The sequence below is a fragment of the Toxorhynchites rutilus genome, chromosome 3 (genome assembly GCF_029784135.1).
Source record: "Toxorhynchites rutilus septentrionalis strain SRP chromosome 3, ASM2978413v1, whole genome shotgun sequence".
Classification (NCBI taxonomy): Eukaryota; Metazoa; Arthropoda; class Insecta; order Diptera; family Culicidae; genus Toxorhynchites; species Toxorhynchites rutilus.
In genome coordinates this window covers 210,838,753-210,857,225 of record NC_073746.1, presented here as the reverse complement: position 1 = coordinate 210,857,225, position 18,473 = coordinate 210,838,753, and the positions used below count along the sequence as shown (strand labels likewise).

Here is an 18,473-nt window from a genome sequence, read left to right as displayed (position 1 = left end):
GCTTGTTTTAATTCAGTAAAAAACATGAAACACACATTTTTATAAAACATTTGGCAAATTATTTCGAAAACCAGTATATTGAACTGTAAGAAACTGCTTTTATACTTTGGAAAACATGAGTTTCCAAAGATACAATTGAAGTTCTCCTTAACATGTCCGTCTTACCCCCATCTCACTGATTAAACAGACGACCGATAGTTGGCCGATAAAACAGTTTGAATGCAATCGGGAAGCCCATCAAACTTTTTTATCGGTCGATACTGAATCGGTGTATTGTGCGCATATGCATATCGCTACATACGGATTAAGTCGGTCGATCAAACCGCAAAGAAATCTGTAAGACATACGCCTGGGACCGCACGTTTTGGGATAAAATTGTACGCTCCATTTGTTCGGATTCCACGAATGAGATCGTTTCCTTCGGTGTGGATGAGACGAAGGCGAGCCATCGGTAGGTCTTGTTAGATTCTAGGCAAGCCAAGGATTTAACCATCAAGTGTAGAAAACACGGGTTATTGCCTGATCCATCCGTAACAGACGGAACGCGTAACACGAGAAAACTCGTGAGCGATCCGCAACAGATGAGACGCGGTCCTCAATATGTTAAGTAACCGTTCCCAATCCAATGCCGTTACTCTCGAGTTAATAGTTTCAAAATCGCACCGTTATACTCAAACAGCCATTCCATGCCAAACCGACTCAGTGGTTCTCAGATTTTCGTCAAAAGTGATATATTTGTTCATTAGACCCGTATTTTTTATTTTTTTATTAGGGTGCTCATTTCCATTTTAGGGTGGTCCAAAAAATCCATTTTTTTACATTTTTTCCCCAAAATGACATTTTTCAAAAATTCATAACTTTTGAACCACTGAACTGATTTAGATAACCGGCATATCAAATTGAAGCCAATGAATTATTTTCATTAAAAAATATTGAATTTGCAAAAACAATGGATTTAATTTTCGTAATTTTTTATTGCAATCGTTTTTGATTGTTTTCATAGCTTTGGACTAGAGATGGTATTTTTTTCGTTTTTGAGATATGATTTTTCAAAGTTAGTTGATTGGCTTCAATTTGATCTAAATCGGTTCAGAGGTTCAAAAGTTATGAACTTTTGAAAAAAGTAATTTTTGGAAAAAACTGAAAATAGAAAGATTTTTTGGGCCACCCTAAAATAGAAATTCTTCAGACGGAAACTAAAATCCCAATATATTTCTAGAATAACGAATAACGGATCTGCCAAGGTATATTTTAAAACAACACATTTAGATTTCTTTTGATGCTGGTGTAAGAGAAGCGACGGAAATTATTTCTTTTTCATAAAATTATATTTATCAGTTATCCAACGGCATGCATCGAATATTTATAATATCAATTAGATGCAATCTACAATGTTTACATTGTCGTACAGTCTCGTATCTTTTGAAATGTTTAACAAGTAGGTGTCGCTATGTGTAAAATATTAAGCAGTTAAATTACACTTTATTCGAAAACAAATATATTCAGTGCACATCGCCAGAATTCCAAAGCTTGCCTCAGAACCAGAACGTCAGCGGCCGAGCAAAGCTTGGGAATCCCTGAGGTTCGGCCCGCTGTTTCTTCTGCACACTAATCACATCGTTAATCTCATGAATAATTCCATTCTTGGCGACGATATCACATTTGGTTACGCCTGCATTCTGCACCTGTGGGCGCCGATTGCGATTCAACTTCAGCCGCTGCTGGTTAATTGTTTCCGTAGTACGAATGAATGGCCAATCAGACTGCACAATTCCAGCGCAGCAAATGACATTCGGGACAATGTGTGAACGAATGACGTTATCCAGATCCTCCGTGTTTTCCAAAAGTTCGTCATACCATTCCTTAACTTCGTTGAATACTTCGTTCTTGGGAACAAAGATTGTATAACTTTCATTCGTGGCGCGGAGCAGATCCGTAAGATTGGCCTTTTCTACCAGCGTAAGGAACATACTATAATCAGGGTTCGTTCTGAGAGCCTCAATCAGATTCTGCAAATAAAATTGTAATCATTAGTAATCGATCGCGCGCTGAATCTCACGGGTGAGCTCACCGATTCTGGAGTTTCGAGCACCTTGTCGATTTCATGCACCACAGAACCGCAAGTCTCATCGTCAAAGTGTACCAAACGAGCGCAATTTACGGTTGCGCGGTTGATAACATTGCTAAATATAGGATTCTGGAAGCGATTGCAAACATTAAATATTATTATTGTAAATAGGTGATTAATCGTTATCTGATTACCGTAGTGTATAAATTGACTCGGAGATCTTGACCGGCCTTAGTTTTAATCATATCTTCCTGTAGATCAGATGTTTTGATTAATGGCTCACCGACATGATATTCCAAGAATTCCTTCAGGCGCAAATTGTCCTTCAAACTTTCTGGATGTTCCTTCAATTGTCTAATCCAATATTGACCAATTTCTGACTGTTCGAAAGCTTTATCCGAAGGAACGAAGAATGTCTTGTTGGACATAGCATCAAACTCATCTTCCATACCGGCATCGTCGATTAATTGTTTGAAAATTGTGAAATTACGTACGGAAAGAGTGGTGGAGATGGGCATTCCACTAGTGGTCGGCAAAACGGTATCGATCACGTGTATAACACCATTGGTACCCAACAAATCAGATTCGCGAACAGTTGCAATTCCGTTGATCATTAGATGCTGAACTTTTTTGTCAGACAGGTCATCTACCTCGCTTTTCGGGACAGAGCCATACTCGAGTTCTAGTTTCTCACTGAGAAGATTGTATGTTGATGTCTTGACACCACTGACAGCAGCCAAGGAACAGAACGTGATGTCCAGAATGTGATTCTTCAAGATATCTGAAAGAACAAAACGAACGAATAGCAATCAGGCTCGGAGAAGATCTTCACTCATGGCACATTAAGCGCATGATTTACGGAAACGATTTAGTCCGTAAACGAGTCCAGCATTATTTGCGAATCGTTTTAACAATGTGCGAAATCTAAGCTACGCTCTCTGCATACGTAACGAATGCGGACCGTATTTAATTCTGGGTTATTGTGTTCATTCGTCAGAATAATGGAACGAACGAAAGACGAATTGTAAACTTCGGACAGATGACCGGTGGTCAATCCTGGTTTGTAATTTGCGTTTCACTTTTGGCGAACGTAAATAGGATAGAAAAAGAATTGGAAAAGTTAAGAACCATAACATCACGTAGGGAGACGATCAATTGTTATTCCTCCAACGTGTGACTAAATTGAATAATGGTAATAACCTGCTGAGTCGGCATACAAATTGTGCAACTAATTGATGAATCATGAGGCTTTTTGTGACGACAAAAGAGCATTCTCACAGCAGATACTTACTTGCAGCACATCCATTACCGGCCTTCAACTTTCTACGAATGTCTTTGTCCAGTTTCAAGAACGCATCGTCATTTGGTGCGAAGAAAGTAAAATGTTTATCATCACCAATTTCCTCGAGCATTTTGTTGACCCCTGTTTTCTCCAGAATTGTTCTCAGTACCGTCATGTCGTCCCGTGCTCGAATGATATCCATAATATTGTTACGAACTGGCATCAGAACACGATCGGTCAAATGTACAATGCCCTTCTCTGCCACACGATTAAGTTTTACTAGAGGGGCACAATTAGCAGTGTAACGATAAGGATGATCCATGTTTTCTTCCGATGGAGCTCGTGGGAAAATGTTGATGCGAATATTAGTATTGGGGAGTTCAGTTTTCAACAACTGTTCATTGCTCACATCCTCAATGTGATAGGAACCATTCACAGTGTGCGCCAGGATCAAATCACGTGCGGTCATCCCGGACATGTCAATCTGCCGTTTTGCACGCATTACAGGATCAAATGCAACGAGATTCTGTAAAAGAAAAATTCTCGAACAACCGTCATTTATTACATCTGAATGTATACTTACGTTTTCCCACATTTGCTCAGCGAATTTCGTGTACGCACTGTCGGGAACCGCAAATAATGTGACATCTTTCGTTAGGATAGATTCGAGGCCACTCTTCTTCAAGGTCGCTACAAATTCCTTCGCACCGAGACGCTCAGCGGTCTCATCCAACCGGTAGAGATCCATCTTTTCACAGTGTGCATTGGGCGGTCCATTTCTTGGACGAGCATAACCGTGGCAGCACTGACGGGTGACCTTAACCGTGCGCTTCCGGCCATTATGATTTTTACTGTTGATTACAAAAATAATGTTCATCAGAAAGCAAAGATTCACTTCCCACTGTATGTCACTCACATTGAGGTGCAAACGTGTTTGTTATGACGCTCAGCGCACGTCTCGATGTTCAAATTGACGACGCCAAAGCTTTGGAAATTGCCACCATCAACGGCGATCTCGTGGTTGTCGTCGCCGTCCTCTGTCTCTTCTTGCTCCTCACGTTCCACGCAAACATTTTCACTGCGGAAGACAACATGAACTTGGGATATAGTGACTTTTTTGGATAATATTCAATTGCTTTGTGAATAAATATTCAACCGGTGTTTCACTTCCCGTTAAGCAACTTGAAATTAATATGAAATTCTAGTTGAGAATACACCAAGATAGTTGTTTCGATCGTAAGAAAAAAAACTAACAACAAAGGAAATAGTCAATTGCTACAACCGTTAACGGAATAGCTTGAACAAACAGCGCAGAAAACGCAGCGGAATGATCACTTTTGAAATTCTTTTTGTTTTCTTGCATGCTGGGGTGCAGTGATTCTGAAGATTCCGTATCTACGACAAAAATGGCTATGAAATGTTATACTCTTCAGTTTAGGGAATAAAAATAAGTCACTTCTTCTGCTTCGATGACACTAACGTTTCGGTTCTTTGCCGTCTCATTTATCAGTATTTAGTTCAGATTTCTATGCCGAATAACATAAATAAGAATACGCGTCGGAAGCATACACAGTCGGAAGAAATTTATTTCACGAAGAATCACTCAACCAGAATGACGGGTGAATCGAGCCCGAGACCCTGGTATAACCTTGAAACCAACCGTTCTTTTGGGTTGAAACCTTACAGGCACAACCCCTCCGAAAAAATAATTTAAAAAAATTGTAAGGGGTTGTATCTAGGACACGACCGCATATTTTCGACGATGAACTAATTATATTATGCAATCCACTTGTTTACCACTCCGAATATTATTTTAGAATGCCTCGAAATTTTTGTAATAGATTATGTTCTTCGTTAGAAATAAATTTGATGAACGTCTTTTTACGTTTGATATGATGTCTAGGACTAACAAAATATGTGAACGAAAGAATTGTCAAACGATCATTGTATTTTACTTTTCCCTCTGAAATTATTGCACATCTCATGTTTACGTATTTCTCGAACCACGAAGGTTCATTCACCTCTAGTATCTGAAAGGATGATTTTCCCAGGCTTCTCAGTTTAAAAGTACGTTTTAGGGAAACATATTCAAAAATACTCAACACCGAAAAATATCCCCGACATCTATCAGGCACATTAATTTTGAAGTCCGTGTTAGGGAAACAGCTCAACGGGAAAAAAAATACCCCCGACTTGCATTTTTTGACAAAGCGGATTCCCCCAGGCACATTGATGTTGAAGTCCGTATTAGGGAAAACAAAGCTCGGTACGAACAAAAATACCCCAGACTTGCATGTGTATTTGCAAAGCTGATTTCCACAGGTACATAGATTTATAAGTCTGTGTTGGGGAAACCGTTAATCGGGGTTAATCAAAACTTGGCAGTTAGGGGGTTCAGATAACTCTTGACATTTGACAGTTATTCAATTGTTCATCTCATGAAAAATAAAATTTTATTAATTGTGATAGACGCGTAGAAATATTTCCTATCAATTGATGCAAACACATTCGAAATACGGATAGGGTAGCACACAAATCGGCAGAACAAATGTATGGGAAAAAACAAAGTTATTCCAGTTTTCATGAATTCAAACCGTTTAGAGATTAGCTAATTGTAATGTATATCATATCAAACAAACCTTAGAGAAGTTCCGATTTGATTGGTATACAAATCATGAGAATCCGTTCACAGTGAAATTAGTTATTAACGTTAACTTTATTTCATAAAAACGTGACCTGTTTTCTGATTTGGCACCCTTTTTTTGTAGCTGGCCGAGTCGTCGGGTCGTCAGGTCGTTACTGTCACCAGGGGAAAAGAAGAAATGGTAGAATAATGGTCGCCGTCATAGGAGCTCCAATTATGATCGCACAAAGGTTTCGTGATCACAAAGATCAAAAGAATTTTCACATGAAGTTCCTGAGCACCCTCCAGACAATAAACAATGGGGTAGTTTTACTTCATGCTGGATGTCCTCAGTGAGGAGATCATCGAACGAAGATCAGTTGTTATAGGAAGCGATTTCAATGCTTGGGTAGTAGAGTGGGGAAGAAGATGCCCCAACCCGATAGGGACTAGTTTACTAGATGCTCTGACAATGTCAGCTACCGCAGGTCTTCGTAATGAGAGTCGCCACGTTCGGAGCAGCGTGCTCACCATGCATAGCTCAGTACCTGACAAACAGTAATGCGAAGAAGTACGCGAACAAATTCCCAGATGCATCCCGGACGATGATTGAAAATTACTACGTAAATAATTATCTCGATAGTAGAGGCGTAGAAGAGGCGGTATACCTGGTAAACAAAGTGAAGTATGTGCATTCTAAGGCTGGAATGGAGATTCGAAACGTCAAATTTCATCGAAGTGCTCACGCAAATAGGGAAAACCAATAAAGTTCAGCAGAAGTCTCTTATCACGAGTGCTGGGAATTAGGATTGGTTGGGCACTTTTCGGTTCCGCCTGATATCTTTGGTCAGACTCGACAACTGTGCTCGCGTGGTTGAAGTCCGAGACTCGACGATATCACCAGTTCGTCGGCTTCCGGGTAGAAGAGATCCTCAGTATGACTACCGTGAGCGAATGGCGGAATGTACAGTCGAAGATTAATATAGCGGATCAAGCGACGAAGTTTCAATCCTAACGACTAGTGGTATGCAGGTCCAGCATCAAGATGATAATTGGCAAAAGGATAACTCGGAAGAGTTTTCGACGGAAGAAGATTTGCGAGCTGCCTTCCTGCACCATCGAGTTCGTTCTCCACCAATTCTTTAGTATATACGATTCTTAAAATGAAAGAGACTTCTGCGGTCGACCGGATATTTCGTCAGGGCCGTGAAGCGGTTCCTGGGTCTACATGCGGAGGGCCCACTCTCTCAAGAGATACTGCAGCAAGCCGAGACGCTGATATGGCACCAGATACAACAGAAAGAATACACGGATGAACTCGCAATACTTCGCTACAATAAAAATGATCCGGTTATGGAGCCGAAATCGGTCGACGGAACCAGTGCTCAATTGTTCAAGTCCAATGCTGGATGCTGATGGGGATGCGTAGAATAGTCGGCTCACTGCAGCGTCGATAGTAACCAACGAAGTGAGACTTCTGGTTCTACTCCCTTTTCAGTCATCAGGCAACGGAGTTACTTGTAGCTGATTATCACGCACGTTTTCTACACAGTAACCATGAAATGGTAGTGAACGAGTTAAAGCAGTGGTTCTATATTCCCCAGCTTTGCGTGGTCGCTAGGAAGATAGCCAAGCTGTGACAATACTGTAGGGTACAGAAGGCGGTACCTCGTCCACCAATCATGACACCACTTCCGGAGATTCGGTTGACTGCTTTCGTTCGACCGTTCCTGTATGCGTGTAGACTACTTCGGTCGCGTTTTTGTAAAGCAAGGATGCCTGGTTAAGCGCTGTATAGCAGTGCATCTCGAAGTTGTTCATGGTTTGTCCACCCAGTCATGCGTGTTAGCTATCAGAAGGTTCGTGGCGCAAAGGGAATCACCAGCAACGTGGTATTTAGCAACGAATCTTCCCGTTGCCCAGAAAATGGGACCAACTTGATTGGAGCAAGCAATATACTATAGCGACAGTTCAATATCGCCATGTACACTGCGCTTCCTTCACAAACACGAATACGAGATGGATGTTCAACCCACCGTTGGCGCCCCTCATGGGAGGATCATGGAAGTCAGACTAGTGAAGGTGGCGATGACGGCAATCGCGGTGTATCCACACCACACCACAGACAGTTGCGCTGGAGGCTGAATCGGTGGTTAATGCTAGGCCGCTAACCTATATCGCATTGGATCATGCTGAGCAGGAGGCTCTTACGCCCAACCACTTCATGCTCTACGGCACGCAAGGAGTCAACCAACCCTGCCAAGTGCTGGTGGATGACAATACACTGTGTAAGCAACGATCGGAACTAAACGGGTGGGGAGATGTTGCCACTGTGCCGTTACCACCGGTTACCAAGTGAGTCCCGAACTTCACAATAGAAGTTCAATGTTTATGGGAGAAACGTCATCCCAAGGATGAGGAAAAACAGGAAGTGGGTTATATCTATGGTATAACCGCAAGGGTGACGTAGGACTATCGTTGATTTAGAGATCATTTGTATGAAGTTGAATCTGAATTCATTCTGAATGAATGAATATTTGGAGAACTTCGAAAACGAGAGCGTTACGTTGGAGGCACAAGGTTTTATGCATCCAATATTGGATACGGAAATATCCTACTGATGGGGAAGAATAATCTTCAGAAGCTATCCTGTTGATTGCGATTGATTGAAAAATCACAAAACCTAATGTATTTGGTCACAGTGTTACATGGATAGAAAACATTAAAATAAACTCTTTCACATGAATATATTTTGAAAATTCCCAGAGGAACTGGCAGATTATTTTCAGTAACGATTAGTTATTTCCACATTTTCCTCGATACTGGAAGCCCACCAGTGGTTAATACCAACTCGATAACCACCTGTTAATAGCACTTGATTGAAACATATTTGGTCACAGTGTTACATGGATAGAAAACATTCAATTAAACTCTTTCACTTGAATATATTTTGAAAATTCCCAGAGGAACTGGCAGATTATTTTCAGTAACGATTAGTTATTTCCACATTTTCCTCGATACTGGAAGCCCACCAGTGGTTAATACCAACTCGATAACCACCTGTTAATAGCACTTGATTGAAACATATTTGGTCACAGTGTTACATGGATAGAAAACATTCAATTAAACTCTTTCACATGAATATATTTTGAAAATTCCCAGAGGAACTGGCAGATTATTTTCAGTAACGATTAGTTATTTCCACATTTTCCTCGATACTGGAAGCCCACCAGTGGTTAATGCTAACTCGATAACCATCTGTTAATAGCACTTGATTGAAACATATTTGGTCACAGTGTTACATGGATAGAAAACATTCAAATAAACTCTTTCACATGAATGTATTTTTAAATTCCTAGAGGAACTGGCAGATTATTTTCCGGATCTTTCTCGATGCTGAATGGCATCCAAACGGAAAGAATTCCGCGCGTGTATGTGTGTGTGTAGCGGCTGCTTAGAGTTCTTCCCGGGGAACCGTTTGTGGCATCACTCTCCTCCTGATGGATTCCCTTCTGGCCTAAGGTGCACAAACAGGCTCTTGGTGACACCGTTCATCCGCGCTTTCATGAAAAAATAAAGAGCTTCACCGCAACAGCGACAACATGCTCCAATCGCTGTTCAATTAGAACTGAGTGGATTTCCGAGCGCCGCTCGCTTATATACCGATTGGTGATTTCAATAGCCTGTTTTGAAAGCAATTTTAAGACTATTGAAACAAGTTTTTGGATCAAAAAGTAACAAGTATATAACGCGTAGACATTTTATCTTTCGAATGAAGTGTTTATCATACCATTTCGTTAAGTTGTTTAGGAGCTATTAACGCTCAAAATCTCGGTCTCCGGCGTAACGCTTTCGTTTTCGAAACTTTGATTTTACACCCCGGTATAGAAATGAAAGACGTAGTCCTACGTCAAAAGATGAAAATAAACAATAGATGGATAGAATGAATTGAACTAATATAAAGCAGAAATTAAAAAGAAAGTCGAAGGTTTGAAGGAAATAAAAGGATTGTGAAAGTTTATCAAATTGAGAATTCAAGCAGAATTATAGAAGAAACAAATAAGAGATCGGAAGAATTAGGGATAAAAGAAGAAAACCAAATGTAAGGATTATTATGGATTATTATAAATTATATTTGTTTATCGGAAATTAATAAATTTTAGCTTAAAGCTGTGTTAAAATACGTCACTAAAAGAAGATTTTGAAGTCAACATTTTCCCGAAATTCGCCCGGCAACAACCACCATTCCACCATGTCTTAGATATGAATGAACTAATGAACTGACGGGAACGTTAACGACCCTATTGGTGAACTGATAAACATGGTGTGCTTCGGGTCAACTGTCTTAGCGCCAGAAGACGCTCCCAACGGACAGCACCAAGGGATGACTCCAGAGAAGAGCGGAAAGTTGAATTTAGAGTGGCTAGCCTTCTCTCTGTGTAAGTATGTAAAGTGAGTGCTCGCTGATGGTGATGTCAATACATCTGACTTGTGAGATATACCTATTCGTTGATCGCAAATCCTTGACAAGCTACTTTGAGACAAACACGGGTCTGGTGCTAATGACAACTACGGCAAGAGTTCCGCATGGGCACATCACCTTGGAGCGGCATGTACGAAAAGTTACCAAAGCTGAATAATGCATTTCTTAGCAAGTAAAGAGATAATCAAAAAGTAATCTCAAACATTTGATACGTTATTACTCACAAACGGGTGCATATTTGCTGAGCGTGTATTTACAGCAATTTTCGTTTACTTGTCAAAAACCGTAACCAGAACAAATCGCACCAGAAAACAACTGCAACATAAACGACCGCTCAGAAAAAGTGCAGTAAGCTAGAAATATTGTAGCGTGATAAAAACATGATGGGTTTAAATCCCTCACAAAAAGCGTAATTTCTATTATAAATTAATATTTCGTTTTCGTTTCTCGAAATTTAATCAATATAATGGGGGCGAAATCCCCATTTAACGAGGATAAAGAATCGAGACGGCCCAAGCCCAAGCAAAGATGATGCGATCCGAGTCCACCGCCAACCCGCCGTCAGAAGCGGCGGTGTCTCCCACGCAAACCTATGTTCCACAGATTACCCGGTTAGTTTGAAACATGGGATACGATCCTTTGGCAAGGCTACGTTTGTCTGATTACATTACGCTTGCTTGACGCAAAATCATAATTCCATTCCATTCTTTTTTTAGAGGTTTTAAGCTTTGCAGTTCATTCGCCTCTAAGGTCACACAATCATAATCAATACATACACGCGCACGGTATCACAGACTGTCTTCTATTCATGAAGTTTGTCCCGCGCCACAGTATTTCTAGCCTACTACCCTTTTTCTGAGCGGTTGTTTCTGCTGCAGTTGTTTTCTGATGCGATTTATTGCGGGATCCGATAAAAACATAATAGAAGGTCACTTGCTTACGTTTGCAAAGTTGTTTTTGAGATGGCGCGAATTGAATCGGAGACTGAAAAAAAGTTTTAGACATTTGGTACGCCGGAAAAGGGTATAACATACAATCAAATCGCGAAAAAATCCAATATTTGTCCGGGGAATATGAAACGAATAATTGACAAGTTTGGCAATGAAGTGGACGTAAACCTGGATCTATCAAGTTCAGATTGGACCAGCAAGTCGTGAATTATATTCGTAAACACCGATCTGCCTCTATTCGAGACTCGACTAAGAAATTTGTTACCAACATCGGTACAGAAATGAAAGACATAGTCCTACGTCAAAAAAAACTACCTGGATAAAATTGCTTCATGTTGGAGGGACTTACGGAACTTTCTTAAAAAGGGTTGATTCAGATAGCCTTTCCACCCACATGAATGAACAAACAGGAAAAAAATGATTCATCTAAAACAATCAAAACTTTAAAACAAAACTCAACATCGACAAAGAACAAATAAATCTATATGGATGCTTTAAACTGTTTCGCTTACAATCAACCACGGAATTGCTGAATGAAACTCAATTCTCACCAAAGTGATTTGCGTTTTCAGGATGCAGCACTGAACAAATATGAAACTTCTTAAACTTGAACTAAAACTACTAAAAAGTCAATTCTGGATAGGAAAGCACCAAATTCATTCAATGTTTTATCGGTTTTATTACTTTTCCACAACTCTGGCGATTGTTACGCAGAAAAAGAGTGTGAGGTAAGACGTTACTCATATCTATATCAGTCAACTACCATATACCATAGCAACCATAACTAGTCGGTGTAATAAAGTATATTTGGCTCTTCAGTTGCAGTGAACCGCGAGATAATAAATACATAAACTTGCAGCACTTATTGTACTCCGTACTGTGATTTATAAATAAGTGAAATCTAAAAACAAACTGTTGTTATTTTCCTACATCACCATCGATATCATAACCCAAACACTAGATCCCATATCTTGTATTTTGGGAAACATATTCTATGATACTCCTCAGGTGTGAAACGAAATCATCATGAGTTATGAATAGCACTAACCATGCGAGCACCTCTGTCTTCCTGATTACCCTAAATATAATATGTCTTACCCATATTGTATTTCTGTATTCTATTATTGTATTTAGGGACAGCACGAATTATGTATTGAGGTCTAAAAAAATGATCTTGGTGATTCACGTATTATCTGAACATCTTTGACGTTCAGAATTTTCACAACATTCGCATTATAATATAAATCACATATTAATGTGCAATTCGGAATGCTACACAAAAGAGCTCCGTTGTTACAAACTAAACAAACTAAAAACTGCAATTAACTTATCGATTTTTGAAAATCTAACAAAATTTTAATGCTATCTACTAATACGAACTACTAATTACACCATGAATTTTTTTTTCTTATGTTTGACAAACAGAGTTTTTGGCAAGATGTTCATATTTTTACAAAAGGTTATAATCTGAGCGCAACACTTTACTTACACCATTATTTTTGGACTGCAATAATAAGCATCGTCTCAGTTTGCACCAATTGGCAATCCACCTCGTTTGTGTAGCTAGCTCCACTCAGTGTAGTCAACGACTAAAACACAATCAAATCGTTACATTTTATCAATTAAATGATCGCCGCCAGCCCTAAATCATCAACTATCCATGGTAAAATTCTTGAAGCAACGTTCACTGTAACACTGCAATTGAACGTGAGAATCTTCAGTTCATAACAATTGATTTGATATCGCATAAAACGTGAGAATTTGGCTCAGCTCAAGTTCGTATAAAACAATGTTAAGTTGTATAGTTCAAGGTTACGCTGTACATTTGCAGACAGCAAACGCAAGAATTCCTTTTTCATTTTTCCGTCAACAAAACCTCTGATTGAACGCTATATCTATTCTAAAGTCGATGCAAGGGAACGTGTGGTCTGGGGAAATCATTGCGTTCCACCGAATAAATGTCTAAAATTCTAATTTGTAGTCACAACGCCCTCGCCTTTACAGTGGTGCTGCATGAATAATATATTTCCTAAGAAGCTTCTCCCACGATCATTGTATCTTTAGAACAATAATGTTGGGAAGTAGAGGACTGACTGAAAATATACAACTTTAGATACTATTCATTTGCAGTATATTCCATATCTATTTGAAGAGATGATATCATACTTTCACCAAGTCAGAAGATTCTTTCATCATCTGTTATCTCTAATAGAGTATGAGAATTGTACGTATTTTTTGTATGAGCGTTTCGTTACTACCCAATAATATATAATTTAATTGTTGAGAACTTTAACATAGTTTGCTCTACTATTACTTCAAGTACGCACGGTATTTTTAAACAAGAAAAGTAACATTTTCAGAGATTTCATATTTGTTCTACTAGACCGTTCATATCATTGAATTTCACTCTCTTTAAGATAGAATGTCATTTTAGTGATTTTTTTTATCCATTTTGTTTATTTTAGGCTCTTTAGCAATTTAGCTGTAACAGAGCCGAATTTTAATCGTGTACATGTCACATGTTTATCATATCTATAATTAGCACATTACACAGTTGCCATTATTTGGCGTTAGAGTATTCCCTTCTATACCATTGCATATAGTGTACACATTTACACAGTAGCCATTTAGGCGTAAGAGTTTTCCTTCTGTTCTTCCATTATCCAGTTAGACCGGACAGCGGAGACAGTTGATTGATCATTGTTGAGTTATTTATAAAACAGCAGCCAAATGTGTCTTGCAGAGCAGAGCAGTTGTATGGATGAATCGATCTTATTTCGACCGTGGATCGATCTCCATCGCTGATGATTGTTGCGTGGACGTAGTTATTCTGTAACAACACAAAGATGGTCAATGAGAGCCCTGAGTTTTGAACTCACGATCGATCGCTTACTAAGCGAACGCGCAACCATTGTGGCTACGGAGACCCCCATTTTAGTGAATATCGTTTCTAATTTCGTATACGATAAGAGAGTGTCATAGTAAAAAAAAGTGGGAATGAAAAAAAATAGAATTGTGAGTAAGAATAGCCATGCGTCAATCGCATTTATTTGTCAAGTTTGTCTGCTAGAAAAAAACAAAAATTACAATTTTGCACTATCTGCAATTTATTTTTTTTAAATAAAGGAGCAAACGTTTTCATGATTTGAGCTTTGTTTATATAAGTATGTGTCCGAACCAGACAGACAGCACAGGGTAATAACGATAAAACTTTGGAAAATGAGAAAAAACAACGCACGACCGTCGAAGTATGTTCGTTTAAGTATTATCTATTTATAATATAAAATAATACAGCGTGCAAGATCATGAAAGCCTAACTTTTGGCGGGATGCGAAAATGAATTGTAACTACATTTAGAACATCCAACAATACTGAAATTTCAGTTCCTGCCAAAGAAATTAGGTGGAAAGGTAAAGCTGAAAAAGCATCAATTGATAAAAAAAAGGTAGTTCGTTTATTTTCATGAATTTGACTATTTTTGCCTTTGATAACAATACTTTCTCTATGTTAATTAACACTTGGATCCTTTTTGACATTTCCATTGGATTCTATTTGACAAACAATTTATATCTAGTCGCATGACCCAGGTTGTGAAATGTAAGTGTTATAAAGCCTTTTTTTAGTAAGGCCTTATAAAGGGTTATAGAAGCGTCTAACAACTGAAAGAAAGAAAAGAAAATGGCCGTGGAAGTGTTCAGATGAACCCCAAGCGGGCCAAGAATATGTTGGCAAAGTTCGAGTGCGAACCAAACATATCAATTCAGGATGTCGCTAGAAAATGCAAGGTGTCAATCTGTTCTATTTAGATAACTATAAAACGTTCTGAAGCAAGGTAATGAAATAGAAAGTAAAACGATATGTCAAAATCGCTACACTCTGTCCAACTTCTATAAGACCAGGTGATGATCTTGCTGCTTTGTGTCATTGTGAACAAACAATGCTTCAATTTATATTCTAGTGTGTAGGTATTGGTGACTACCATACACTGCATGATTTTCACATGTGTGTGTGCAAGCGCTGAGCGTAAACGAATGTTTTCGTATTTTCAACTGTCAAGTTTCTATAAGACCAGTTACATTTTCTCAACTGCTCGTATCAACTACTCAACTGCTCGGGTGATAATTCGTTCAATTTTGGTAAAAAATCCTCACATAAAGAGGGCTTAAAAGGTTAAAACTCCTCATCTTACACCATCTCACATCGGAAGACATTTGAGTTTTGCCAAAGCTCACATGAGCCGACAGTGGGACATGGTATGTTGTGACGAAGAATGTTTCCAAAATAATACATTTTGCTATATACCATAACGAAAAGTTCTTCAATGTATAGGTTATCTTCACTGACGAATGGTTTGAGCGGAATTCCGTGCAACCGGAAAGCTCAAAATAGCTTTCACACCATTCAAGGATTACGCACATGTTCTGAAATCCTTTCTCCTACCGTTTTTGCGTGGATATCGTCACAAAAAATTCACATTTCAGCAAAAAAATGCTACTTTTCATACCAGTACCAGCAAGTAAACTAAGCAATGGATTAATGACCAAAAACCTAATTTTTTTAACTGTCCAGCTCGTTCTCCAGACCTGAATCTTGTTAAAAATCTTAGGGGGACGGGTCTTGTTCCTTGTACGCAGAATCTACACTGAGGGAAAACGGTACACCACAATTGAAGAACTCAAGGTCGCAGTTTCGGAAAAATGGAAAAATATCGAGAAATCCGTTCAGTAGAATTTGGTAAATAGTATTCCAACACGAATTTTCAAGGTTATTAGTCGAAATGGCAAGGTTACCCATTATTGACATGTAAATCAGCCTATCGTTTTGAATTTTTCATTGATAATACTTATGAATTTTGAAGTGATCTAATAGAAACTGGACGGCTGAAATTATCACATTTAAGCACAATAAATAAACAAACAACTCTTTTGAAATAAATTGACGTTAAATATACTTTATTCTAAGCATTCCACAATGTATGAATGTATCTTGTTGAAATTCTAACTGTTTGTGTTGCAACGAATCAGGGTGGTTTTATAGAAGTTAGACAGAGTGAAATAGTTACACAAAAATGCAGTTTCTCGGGTTAAGGCTGTCACTATCACTATCATAACCACTGATGCTGTTAAATCAATGCACGAGAATTTTATACCACATTATAAAATGGAGTTGGATCTTAAAATTATACACGCGAAGTGTTTTCCGAGAGTGAAACGGAGAGCGGTAAAAACGTGATCTTTAAGCCCTTCTGCCACGGATGCCATGTATATACGGACGTCACTTAGTGCATCACAGCGTCTGACGCCGTCTAAAGTGTTAATGTGTGCTTATTTGCGAAGTGTCTCTTATTTTGCCATGGCAAACTCGCCTCTCGCTTGAGTAAATTCTGGAAACCTTTTTTCTGTTTCTTCTAAGCTCATTTGATGTAATGAATGAGGATGTCAAAAGATGTATTTTTTGTATTAATTGTGAGTGTATCAAAACATATCTACAAGTGAAAAAAAGTGTAAATACAGAAAGTGAATGCAATGTAAGTGAATAAATTTGAACCTTATCGTCCTGCAACCCTTAATAAGATGATGTAAATTAAAGTTATAAAAAACCCGTGCCCGGAAATTGTACGCGTAGTTGCTCATCAAAACGTATTACATCGAGATAGATGACGAAACGACCTTGACGACTTCCATCAATTTCAAAAATTTGCTAAATTGCAATTCTTGATCCATCAGAAGTTTGCGTTTCCTACTGAAATCTCTTCTGAAACTATAAACGATGAGATATACAAGATATAGTGGCTTCAGAAGCGTCGGTGATCATTTCAAGTTGAACCATTGAACTTTGTAAACTCGAACATCGATTCAACACACGCCGACTCGAGGTCTCCGTTTTTTGAAGGGCAGTTTTTGATGAACTCAGGTCCCGATTCCGGTCTGTGGCAGCGTCGAAAACAAGTGAACCGCCATCAAGAAAGCCTTCATTGCAACCAGTGAGAATAACCTGGGTGAACCGCGCACCCGGAGAAAACAGTAGATCTTATATATCACCTGGTGAGAGATAGAGAAACGAGTGGACGCTAAAGCCGCGACGGAATGGAAAAAAAGAGCTAAGGATGCAACTCACTAACACGTGGTGCCGTTAGCGTGAACTGGAGCGTGAAATTAACCTACCCGACAGACCAGTTGAAGAGATGGTTTGAGTACATCGAGCAGTTATTCCAAGTTACGATGGTCAACCAGACACCGACGCCTCGGCAAGATGCATAATGCTGGATAATTTGTTCTGTAATATCTGAGACACCGCAACTTTTCCGTCATTGAGGTTCTTGACGCCTGACGTATTCAAGACAGTAGACCACAATCTTTCTTGGCCAAAGATCTAGGCATAGCTAAGAGTTGGAAATATTTTACTTTGGCACTATGTTCCCCAGATGGAACGCAGCGACATGAGGTAGATAAGTTAAAGTTAAAAAGAGTTTAGATGGATACTATTGAAAAAAAAACCTGAAAATTATGACAGTAAAAAAGGGGTCCCACATTTTTTTTGCCCCCGACTCCAACAACCGTAAATACGCCCCTGTATAGTTTCGATCAACCTTATAGCTGATAATATTCTAAATTCATACGTTCATAAAATTGGAATAAATAGCTTCATAGTACCATTTTGGTGTAAGCAGTCAACACATTTGACGAACATAGTGCAGCTCCTGCAAACCTACAGCAGCTCAATTCCAAAAAAAAAACACAAATAACTGGCCTCCATAAACAATCAGAAACTTTGTCTGGTTAGAATAAATTAAACTCATTTGCATAAGTGAGCCACTACGAGCACTGATGCGCTACAGAATCAAGCTATTTTCGGAAGCCAAATTAAGTACTACCCAAAGTACGCTGGCACTAAATGTTTAATTGGATTTTGTTGCTTCATGTGCTTCGTTTCTTAATTTTCGAACTTGCTTACTGGGGAATCATTGGAACACCTTGTAGTTCCAATATAGTACTACCACTGATAAGGATTATTTAATTATATAAAAAAAGAGACATCCAAACCCTCAATTCTCGTTCTTTCTACGT

At 38.9% G+C, this 18,473-nt stretch overlaps 1 protein-coding gene across 2 annotated transcripts in view; it reads right to left on the bottom strand.

Moving 5' to 3' along the window:
* Nucleotides 1–1,306: 1,306 nt before the first annotated feature.
* LOC129780079 (transforming growth factor-beta-induced protein ig-h3) overlaps nucleotides 1,307–18,473 on the bottom strand; it is a 35,976-nt gene continuing 18,809 nt past the window's right edge. For both annotated transcript variants that reach the window (XM_055787993.1, XM_055787994.1), the window contains exons 4-9: nucleotides 4,267–4,428; nucleotides 3,934–4,201; nucleotides 3,360–3,876; nucleotides 2,263–2,849; nucleotides 2,072–2,197; nucleotides 1,307–2,009 (exon numbers count right to left, since the gene is read on the bottom strand). In XM_055787993.1, the coding sequence (XP_055643968.1) occupies nucleotides 1,536–2,009; nucleotides 2,072–2,197; nucleotides 2,263–2,849; nucleotides 3,360–3,876; nucleotides 3,934–4,201; nucleotides 4,267–4,428 (2,134 nt within the window). In that variant the 3' untranslated portion in view covers nucleotides 1,307–1,535. The remainder of the gene's footprint in view (nucleotides 2,010–2,071; nucleotides 2,198–2,262; nucleotides 2,850–3,359; nucleotides 3,877–3,933; nucleotides 4,202–4,266; nucleotides 4,429–18,473) is intronic.